The sequence below is a fragment of the Hakea prostrata genome, chromosome 2 (genome assembly GCF_041222555.1).
Source record: "Hakea prostrata isolate BN-2017 chromosome 2, UWA_Hpros_2, whole genome shotgun sequence".
In the NCBI taxonomy this organism is placed as follows: Eukaryota; Viridiplantae; Streptophyta; class Magnoliopsida; order Proteales; family Proteaceae; genus Hakea; species Hakea prostrata.
Window position 1 is genome coordinate 25,832,631 of NC_142601.1, and position 11,245 is coordinate 25,843,875.

Genomic DNA, 11,245 nt, shown 5'->3' on the forward strand with positions numbered 1-11,245 from the left:
TCGCGTTTGTTTGTGGGGTATATTTCCGCTATACTCTACAGTTATATTTTGATTAGTACCTTGTTATCCGCACTCTGATGTTCTTTTGTGATCCGTCTGAGATCCTTTCTTGATTTTTATTATTAAACAGGTGAAATGATCGGTGAGGGGACGTGAGAGCTTCCCGTCTACTATTTGTGGATGACCAATAGGGTTGATGAGTCCGTAGTCCGAGAGGGAATACGCTGACTCTAGTGTGAAGGATATCGGAAAGGATCCAAGATATCTTAAATGGTTGAGGAGGAATGGACGTATCCGGATCTGACTTGATACGACTAAGTAGATGACTTGCATTAGGCTAGGCTTTCCTGTGACATGCACCAATACTTATGCCAAATGGTGGTGTGAGAAAGTGGTGACCAAATCCTCAGCCAAGGAATGTTCGAGAGGGATGCTGGACCCATTACCAACCAGCTGCCCAAGATATCTTAAATGGTTGAGGGTGTGAGCGGACCTACCCAAAGAAATATGGTGCTATGACTTAAAGCATGTCTACCTTAGAGACTAGCATTTATAGAGTTAGAATCATACTTGCATCATGTGTTTTATATCATATTGCATCATGTTATGGCTTGTATTCATATGGCTTTGTGTTTTATGGAATAACTGTCTTGCTGAGTTCTTTTGAACTCACTCCTTTTGCAACACATTCTGTTAGAATTTTCTGCAGGTACTACTACTGTTGACTATAATGGCCAAACACTCTGAAGACCAAGTTGGTGACTCACACAATACTGGTTATGGCGATTAAGTTGATGAAGACTATCAGTACGAGATTGGTACTTATCTTGAGCAGTCCGGCTTTTACACTTGTGTGACAGCGATGGGATATCGTCTTATTCTCTTTTGACCTTTTATTTGATTCATTGAGACTGTAGTTTAGTTGTTCCCCTTTTTATTTGAGAACTGGTTGTAACCTTTACTTTCATTCGATCTACCTTTCGCTGTTATTGTAGAATGGGTTTCCCCTTTTATTTCGTACTTTGACTATTTATTCTATTAGTATCATTTTCCGCTCTCTGATGTTCTTTGTGATCCTTCTAAGATCCTTTCTTGACTTTTATTATTAAATTACTTGAATACAAAGATTTGTTCTTGCTTTTTTATTATATTATTGTGCTAAGTGGTTATGATCGTTCCTAAACTGGATCGTCAGGACTGTGGATCACTCCCCTGAGTAATCCAGATAGGGTATACCCTAGGTGGATTTTAGGGTGGATGTGACAAAGATACTGTGTGTATTAATTCTAATATGTGGCATACTTGATTAAGACATTTTGGCTTAGATAGGATGAACAAAGTTGGCGAGAGAAGGTCTCTTGGGCCAAGGTTCACTATCTGATTTGCCAACTTGTGAATCATGTCTAGGAGGGAAAGCAACTAGGAAACCATTCAAAAAGGCTTTGAGAGCCTCTCTTCCTTTAGAACTTATCCATTCAAATGTGTGTGGACCCATGAATGTGCATACTAGAAAAGAACAGGTTTATTCATCACATTCATAGATGATTATACACGGTATGGTCACATCTATCTAATTTCTCATAAGTCAGAAGCTCTATAATGTTTTAAGAAATTCATGAGCTTAGTTGAGAATCAATTAGATAAAAGGATTAAAACTCTTAGAATGGATAGAGGTCGAGAGTATCTCTCTGATATGGTCAAATGGTTGAGTAATGAGAAGGGGATATCTAGACAACTTACTATTCCAATGACTCCATAGCAAAATGGGGTTGCTGAGAGGAGGAATAAAACCTTTCTAGACATGGTGAGATCCATGATGGTGCAAGAAAATCTACCCATCTCTTATTGGGGAGATGCTTTGCTGACTGCAACCTATTTCCTCAATAGAGTTCCAACCAAATCGGTTCCTTCCACACCATATGAGTTGTGAACTGGAAGGAAGCCAGATTTGAGTTACATGCGCGCATGGGGATGTGTAGCATATCTTCACTCTACCTCTGACCAATATGGGACCCAGAGGAAGAAAGTGTATCTTTGTAAGATATTCAAATCTCTTGAAGGGCCATGTCTTTATTGGGCTAGATGAGAGTGAGAGGAGAGCGGAACTTAAGTCTAAGGATGCAACATTTTTGGAAAATGATTTCCATCTCTTGCAGGATTTAGCAAAGAATCATCAAATTCTTTGAAATACAAGATAGTGATCTTGTCACTCCAAGGATTCAATTCTGGATAATGAACCTGGGGTTCATCCAAAAGATCCTAGTGGGAGTGCAGATGTGATAGCTCCCTCGGAGGATGAGCAATCTAACATGCACTTGCATCGTAGTGAGCGCGGGCTAGTTCCTCGTCAACGTTTTGACATAGAGGATGAAGCCTACATGGTAGCTCCTGAAGATACAGACTGTGAGATGACTCCAGTCGATGAGCATGAACCGAAGAGTGTGCATGAAGCTCTTGCGGGGACAAGCTCAAAGGAATGGTTGAAAGCGATAGAGGAAGAGTTAGAGTCAATGAAAGTTAATCATGTCCGGGACTTGGTTGACATACCACCGGGCCGTAAAGCAATTGGGAACAGTGGGTTCTTAAGATCAAGAGAAAGGCGGATGGATCTATTGAGAAATTTAAGGCTCGTTTAGTGGCTAAAGGCTACACCCAAAGAGAGGGTGTTGATTATGAGGAAACTTTTCCCCATGTGGTTAGGTTTGCCTCCATCCGCCTCATATTAGCCATTGTTGCTCACTTGGACTTGGAGCTTTACCAGAGGGATGTAAAGACTACTTTTCTCAATGGAGAACTTGAGGAAGAGATCTATATGGATCAACCTCAAGGCTTTGAAGCTAATGGACTACAGCGTAAAGTGTGTAAGTTCAAGAAGTCCATATATGGCTTAAAGCAATCATCTAGACAGTGGAACATGTGCTTCCACCAAGCTATGACGGAAAATGGTTTTTCCATGCTTGAGGAAGACCATTGTGTTTACACCAAGAGATCTTATGGTAATTATATCATTATGACACTGTACGTAGATGACATACTCATGGCTAGCAATAGCAAGGAGCTATTGCAAACCATTAAGAAATGGTTGTCCTCCGTATTTGATATAAAGGACATGGGTGAAGCAAGCTATGTGTTTGGTGTCAAGATTGTCAAAAATAGGCAAAAGATACTACTGGGTTTATCTCAAAAGACCTATATTGATAATGTCTTGACGAGATACCAGATGCACAATTGCAAACCAATAGATACTCCAATGGAGAAGGGTTTGCATTTGAGCATTGGCATGGGTCCTAAGACTCCAATGGAGAAAACCAAAATGGAAAGAATTCTATATTCTAGTGCAGTGGGTAGCCTTATGTATGCTATGATGTGTACTAGGTCGGATATTTGTTATATAGTGGGTTTGGTTAGTCAATATCAGTCAAACTTAGGCATAAAGCACTGGAAAGCAGTCAAGAGGATATTGAGATATCTCAGAGGAACGAGTAACTACATGCTGTGTTACCAAGGATCGAATTTGCGATTAGTTGGCTATAGCGATGCCGATTGGGCTGGAGACATTGATGAGCGCAAATTAACCTCTGGAGATGTTTTCTTGCTGAATGGCGAGGCCATTTCGTGGGGTAGCAAGAAGCAGACTTGTATATTACTCTCGACCATGGAAGTAGAGTATGTGGCATGCTTAGCTGCGTTCAAGAGGCTGTTTGGTTGAGGAGATTCCTACGACATAGTGGATTTGTGTTGACATCCAAAGAGCCTGCCCTTGTCTTCTGTGATAGTACAACAGCTCTTAGTTATGTCAAGGACCCCAAGTATCATAGAAAGACCAAACATATACAAGTGAGATATCATTTTGTTAGAGACATTATAGCAAGGAAGAAAGTTGTACTTAAGCACATATCTACTAGTCAGATGTTAGCTGATCCTCTTACCAAACCTATAGCCAATAATATTTTTATTTCTCATGTAAAGTCATTAGGCTTGCGTAGATTGTGACTTATTTTTTGTATTGAAACTTTCTTATTATTGAGTAATATGGGTTCATTCCAGCATTTGTTTTTTCACTTTCTGTATGGTTGTGTTCTTCTAGAATAAAACGTAATATGTCAATAGGCATGAGAATGGTTCACTCACACGAGCATTCACCTTTGGCGCTTTAGAGGCGAGCAGAGATGAAACGGATTGTGAATGGCATTGTGTAGGTCAATTCATAATCACGTTGTCACCTTAATTTGGAATCAAGATGAGTTTCTCTACTATGAAGAAAATAGACATGAATGTTCCCACTATTCATGTTGCTTATAGAAGCTAGGTGCGAGTACTTTATATGGCGCTAGGGTAGTCACAATAAAGAAACTCGGGTTAGGCGCAAGAGGTTGCGACTAGACTAAGACCTGTATGGTGTTGAGAGACATACATTCTATTGTATATAGAATGCTCTACCATAGCACGTATATCATACTATGTGTGCTTAGCGATCATTGAAAATGAGAGGATGGATCCCTACTCTTTTCATTGTGTGAGTCCTAGACCTTATGGTCCATTAGTGTTCTTAGTGACTTTCGAATACATCATGAAACGAAGGGTTGATGTGGCTACTTTGGGGTGTTACCAATGATTATGATTGATTCGGCCTAAAAGGACATTACCGAGAAATGAGTCAATCCCAAGTGTAGTGATGGTCTGGGGCAAAAGGAAAGGTTTGATTCAACTACACCCTAAAAGTGTTTGCTGGCGCCAACTGTAAGTGTTACAGTAGTGAACATTTTAAGGACAAGAAAGTGATCTCTCAGAGAGATCGAGATACCTTTAGTCTGATGAGTTTGAATAAACCTAGGACATTGTGGTATACTAATGCTTATTTGATGTATTTCTTTGAGTGATGTGACATTTTGACCTACTGGGAAGGTTTCTACTTTGGGGCTCACGAGTGTAGATATATCACCGGTCACACGACCCATTTGGCAGTATGACTTGTGGATGTTGGTGTCTAGGACATAAGTGGTCTACGTATCTGGGATACATAGTAGGGAGATCAAGAATATGTATATCTAGGACACACTGTGATAGAAATATTGAATATGTATATCTGGGATATACATGTGTGTCTGTGACACATTGTGACAGAAAGATTAATAATTGCCCTTGTGCAAGTGGGAAATGTTGTGTTTTATTAATTATAATATGTCCAAAGGCAAAATTGAAAATTCACTTTTGGGCAGTTACAAAATAGAGGGTTATATATTTTGGTAACCACCCCATTACTTGAGTAAGTGATTGCATTATGCATATGTGAGATTTCTGAAAGGCGTCTCTCTCTCACTCTCCCTCCTCTCTCCAAGAAACACAGGAAGGAGAATGTTTTCATGTATCGTCTTCTTCTCAGTCTTGGTTTCTACTTTCTTCCATCCACATGACATTTGGATTGTGGAATCCATTCCTTTTCCTCGTGATTACGGAAACTTACTAGTGACGATTTCGTGAAAGAACGAAGATGTGGAATCATATTTACTCCTGATGCAATAATTCTAAATTGGAGTTGGAATAAGCGAATCCTGGTAAGGATTATTCTCTCTTCTATTACTTGAATGGAGATATAGAATTTACCAAATATATATATATATATATATTGAATATATAAAAGTAATTTATATTGAATATATACCACGTGTCTTTACCCCATCTCTCTTTTCTTTTTTTTACCTTGTTAAATTATCAAGTCCCTGCCTGGGTGGCAACCAGATAGCGGCATGTTCAAATGGCACGCGAATTTAAGCTTTTCCCAAATTTCAAGAAAGGGTAAAAGAAACTAACCAATGAATTCATGCCTAATGGTACAATAACAGCGGACATAAACTGCACCAGTGAAATTAAATAGTCCGGTGGAGTTAGTTGTAGGCAAAGGAGCAAGCGCGAGACACCCGAGCTGGGGAAGTCCAGGTTTCAAGTCTTCTTCTGTTGGGTTCTCTCTACTCTTTGATTTCTCAAAAAAAAAAAAAAAAAAAATTCTGCAAAATCACTTCAAAAGGAAGAATGAGACTCGTGACTGGCGGCCTGTCTCTGTTTTCACTGTAAACTAAATTAAGCATTTCTTTCTAGAGAGCAAACAAAACTATTCAATTCTGCTCATCACGAATTTCAAACTCAAAAGCCTCTTCTTCATACTTCCCTACCAGCTAATAGTCTTCCTCTCACTGGTTCACATATTTGTTGAAATCTCTGGTACCGTTCCATGGAGTGTTATCTCAAATCAATTTGAAGCTTCTTAAAGGTATTCCAATATTCCACTGTTTCCTATTCTGAGAAGATTCGAAAATGGCTCATAAACATCTTCGTGAGCTTTTAACGGAAGATCAAAAGCCTTTCATTCTGCAAAACTACATTGAAGAGAAACGTTGGCAACTGAAAAGATCTGTACCTAGAGATCACTTGCAGATTAATAAGCGGAAGCCCTTCTCTGGTAACTCCTTTTTTCCTGCTAACTTCTGTGAAAATGCCTGCTTTTTCTCTTTCCATGACTCTCCGGACTTCAAAAAATCCCCTCTGTTCGACTTCTCTTCTCCACTGAAAAGTCCATGTTATAAAAGTTCGAGCAAGCTTTTCGTTCATATACCATCAAGAACTGCAGCTCTGCTTCTTGAAGCTGCTATCCGGATTCTGGAGCAGCCATCTCCCTCTAAACGCCATTCCACCAGTAAGATTCTGGGTTCTGGTTTCTTGGGTACAATATTGAAGAGGATAAATCTCTGCAAGAGGAATCAAAGGCCAAAAACAAAGGAAATCAAGATGAGGGTCTCGGCGAAGGATATGTTGAAGTCGGATTCATCTGCAATAGAGAAGCACCAATATCAAGAAAATGTGGAGGCTCTTGAGGAAAACAGAGCAGTTTCAGAGATTGGTTCATCGTGTTCATGCAACAGCAGACTTGCAGAGTCGAGCCCATCCGAAGGTTGCCGGAAGCCAGAATTCGCGTCACCGGCGGCGTTTCCTAGACGGCACATTAAAGAGGTTTGTGTTTGAGTTGTTTTTTTTTGGGTTTACTCACGTACGTAATTTTGAAAGGGTAATAATGTCAGTTCACGTGTCCGACGATGTCGAACAGTTGTCTCTGGAAGAGATTGTACTTTGATCACGCCTGTGTCAGTAAATCGTTTCAAAAACCGAGAACAGAAAGAGCCACACGAGAGAAGTTGAAAGGACAAATCTGTCACCATTTCAAGTTGAGATTAATTAATTAATTAATAATTATATGTAATACAGGTGGAGGAGGGAGAAAAAAAAGAGAAGGAACAAAGCAGTCCCATTTCTGTGTTGGACCAACCGTTCGAAACCGACGGTGTTGATGATGATGATGAAGAAGGTGACAACCGACACTATCAATCAGATTCCTATTATGAGTTGGACTTGAATCACCACCGTCGATTTGAAAAGGAGGAGGGTGATAGTGATGATGATGATGCACTGGAGCGCAGCTGCTCCATCGTACAAAGTACGTCAATTCCTAATTATTATCAAATAATTTATTGCATTTTGTTTTTTTACCTCAATTTTGATTCGCTATTATTATTTGTTATTGGCTATGTGGTTTCCAAGAAGTCAAGAACAGATATTACACCAAAAATTTAAAAAAAAAATAAATGGCAAATGATTACATACGTGGCAGTGCAGAGTAAAAAATCCTACTTTGCAAGTCATGAATGTACATTTGGAAAAAGTATTAAGTCAAAATGATCAAACTGCTCACCGCAACCCCTAGATGGACTCATTTCACGCTGTATCACCATCCATATGGATCTAGCAAGTACAGTGCACGGGCCGTGACGTGTTAGGTCCTTGTTATCATTTCGTCATTGCAACTGTAATACTCGTTTCCTAGCTTACCTGCCCCCACCCTCTTATTCTCGTGAGCAAAGAGTCAAAGACCAATTCAATCTCCTTTGCTTGGTTGTGTCAGCCCAGCCCATTCCTAGCTTACCAGCTCCCACCCCCTTATGGGCACGAATTGACATACCAACCCAGCCCATTCTCTCTTGATGATCCTTTGCTGACGGATGAGTCACATCAGGGTTTTAATTTGATATCAACATACCAATAGGTCTGCCGGTTTATAGGGTGGAGGATAATACTACTCTAGTGTACGGATCCTCTCCACCCACCTGTCCGCGCTCCTATCTAGGCCTGCTCGTGTCATGAGCAAGCTTGTGTAAGGCCCTTTCGAGAGAGGGTACAGGCGTACAGCTTTCTTTGGTGGAGAGGTTTGGATCTACCATACATTTAGGTTGCTTCACATTGTTTTTATACGGAGTTAGTCATTACTCTTGAATGTGTGATGGATGAGAATATGTGATGGATGAGACGTTGGGCTCAACTTCAGTGCCGTGCAGTTAATGCATGATTGAGCACCACTGAGCTGTCTATGGTCAGGATTCAAAGTGGTGGTCGGGATTTGATCGCAACCACTCGTTTTTTCTTTTTTTTCTTGTTTTGGGTTTCAGTCAGTGCAAGTCCAAAAAAAAAAAAAAAACACAACAAATATCTCGACCACCACTTTTGATCTTCACCATTCATAGGTCAATGTTGCACACAATTAGGGGATGTTAGGGTTTTATAGGTGTTTATATTGAACCCTATATCATATCTTGTTACCGTTACATGGCTCTTCTTAAATTGATCTGTAATGAGGTGGGGACGACTAACATATCGGTATGAATGGTGAAGCACTGTTCTTAAACATGCCGATATGGGTAATTTATCCGAATTCCCGTCACTTGTTACATTAACACAATTCAGTGAATTCATGTAGAATGCTTATAGGTGGTTATTCTTCATTTCTCGAAAATTTATCTAAAAGATGCGTTTCATATTGGTTTTCTTCCACAGGAGCAAGGCAACAGCTATTGCACAAGCTAAGAAGATTTGAAAATTTTGCAGATTTAAATCCCATTGAGCTTGAGAAGGGAATGTTAGAGGTAGATGTTGATGAAACACAAGAATGTGATGATGAAGAAGATGACGACAGTAGTGGCGAACATAGTATTGTTGAATCGGTGATCGGCCGGTTAAAAGAGAGGAAGCAGAAGACGAAGACTGCACCAGGGGATATGAAGAAACTTATATTAGACTTGATCAGTGAAGAAAGAAGAGACAATATTGAAGTTGATAACGAAATGGTGGTCAACAATGTGAGCACGAAATTGGAGGGATGGAGTGAGGTGGAATCAGATACCATAGATATGATGGTTGATCAGGAGTTGAGAAGGGAAGGCCAAGAGTGGAAGAGAAGCCAAGCGCAAGTTAGTGATATTGCAATTGAGATAGAGCTTGCCATCCTTGGTTTATTGTTGCAGGAACTCTCAGATGAATCTGTCCATTCATAGCCGGTCCTGGTTACCTATCTCAGCTAATCTTTTAAACTTCAGATGTTTGCCATTTTTTAACGGAGCCTCGTTAAAGTTCTAAAGTTCTCAAGTAATTATGAATTCATTTTTAGGTTAAGGAGAGAGATAACCCAAAAGATGTTTGGTTAGGACTTAATAGCTAGGACTTTTAAATCTCAGCAACGTATAAATAGCCACTTTTGTTCTCTCTTTCTCTATGAGTAGACAGAACTTGAATGGTGAACCATTGAAGGGTTGCTCATCTTAGTGAAGTCACATGTTTGATGGTCTTGTGGTATTTGTAATAGTCTCATCCCCTAATATAAAGCTACCAATTTTACCTTAAAAAAAATCTAAATCTTATGTGGAGGCAATAAAATCAAGGAGGTTTTGGAATCTAATTCTTGTCCTTCCACACTCCTCCCCACCCCCCCCCCCAACCTCCCGACTCATTTCCACACTTTGGAGGTTCACTCCCAATCATTTTGAAGAGCTCAAAATTGTGAACATGACTTAAAACTATACGACCCTGGTGAACACCTTATTTTGGTGATCTGACATGATTAGACCTTGAAATGAGCCTGAAATGAGCCTCCTAAAGTACATTGTAACAAGCAAAATTAATCTTAACAATAATCTTGTGAATGTGTTAAAGGTGTTTTAAGCCTTTGTTCCTCCACATCTCCCCATCATTATGTATGATTAGTCCAAATGACTATTATTATTTTTTTCTGGTAAAAGATGCCATTTTTTTTTGGGAGAAAATGAAATTTTATATTAATAGAAATAAATAGAATACATAAAATAAAACAAAACCTACGTCATTGCTGCTCTTCCACAACATATTAAGAGAGCTGAGCAGGCAAAGAGAGAAGATCCAACAGAATTTCTTGGTCCACCGTTGCCAATCTGGCTAAATAATCTGCACACCTATTAGTCTCCTTAACTCCATGCACCAAAATACACTCTTGAAACAAAGATCTTAAGTGAAGAATATCTTCAATAATGTGTAATATCCCCCAATGTAGGCAGTAAGTACCCAGTAAAGTCCTAATTGCCACTTGGGAGTCTGAATGCACCAAAACCTTATTACAACAATATTGTTGTGCAAATTGCAAGCTATATCGAATTGCAAGCATCATAGCATGAAAAACACCCACATTAGCACAGCCACTAGAACAAGCAAAAATAACATCACCTCTGCAATTCCGAGCCACAATACCAAACCCTCTAATATGTTCCTGGTGAGAATCGTCACAGTTAATCAGGATCCAACCCCATGGCGGTGGTAGCTAATAATAAACATAACTCTTGACCTTGGCAAAAGAAATCGAAATACCCAAACTAGAGAAGAACTGTCTCAGTCTCGGGCAATCCTCCACCACTAGCTTAGCAAATTGAAACCGTAATTGGGTCATCTTAGCCACTAAGCAAAAGATGTCGAGGTCATTCCGAGAACCCTTCTGAAAAGTACGATTATTCATTTCCAGCCACAGAAAATGAATCATGGTAACAAAGCTGAATCGTTTCACATCATTCAAGCTATCGATCCCTTGAAATGAAAAGATGCCATTGTTAGTGATGACCAAACCTGTGGCACATCTCCAACCCTTGTCTTTAGTATGGATTAGATTTGCTGGTAGGACCGTAGGGGTGATTTTTCTTTCTATTCAAACTTCCAACCTTCTACCGAAAAAAAAAATTCAGCGGACAACTTTTTTTTCTTTTCTTTTTTGTATAGATCGAATCAAATGAAATGAAATTATATATTTCAAGATAAGTAAATCAAAGTAAATAGCATCTATGTAAGATTATAACATCTTTCAGCCGTTCGATCAACACATGGACGGTGATCAACTAAATCTAAAACG

General features: G+C 39.5%; 1 protein-coding gene across 1 annotated transcript; it reads left to right on the forward strand.

Moving 5' to 3' along the window:
• The first annotated feature begins 6,073 nt into the window (after positions 1 to 6,073).
• Positions 6,074 to 9,375, forward strand: LOC149024149 (uncharacterized). Its single transcript, XM_089142894.1, has 3 exons — positions 6,074 to 7,005; positions 7,258 to 7,486; positions 8,878 to 9,375. The coding sequence occupies exons 1-3, from the start codon at positions 6,313 to 6,315 to the stop codon at positions 9,372 to 9,374; spliced, it is 1,419 nt and encodes a 472-aa protein (XP_088999020.1). The 5' UTR covers positions 6,074 to 6,312; the 3' UTR covers position 9,375.
• The last annotated feature ends 1,870 nt before the right edge of the window (positions 9,376 to 11,245 follow it).

Excerpts from the sequence above, each read along its gene's own strand:
- LOC149024149 (XM_089142894.1), top strand. The coding sequence starts at position 6,313 with ATGGCTCATAAACATCTTCGTGAGCTTTTAACGGAAGATCAAAAGCCT. Across the intron at positions 7,006-7,257 it reads CTAGACGGCACATTAAAGAG|GTGGAGGAGGGAGAAAAAAA; the intron begins GTTTGTGTTTGA and ends TATGTAATACAG. Across the intron at positions 7,487-8,877 it reads CAGCTGCTCCATCGTACAAA|GAGCAAGGCAACAGCTATTG; the intron begins GTACGTCAATTC and ends TTTCTTCCACAG.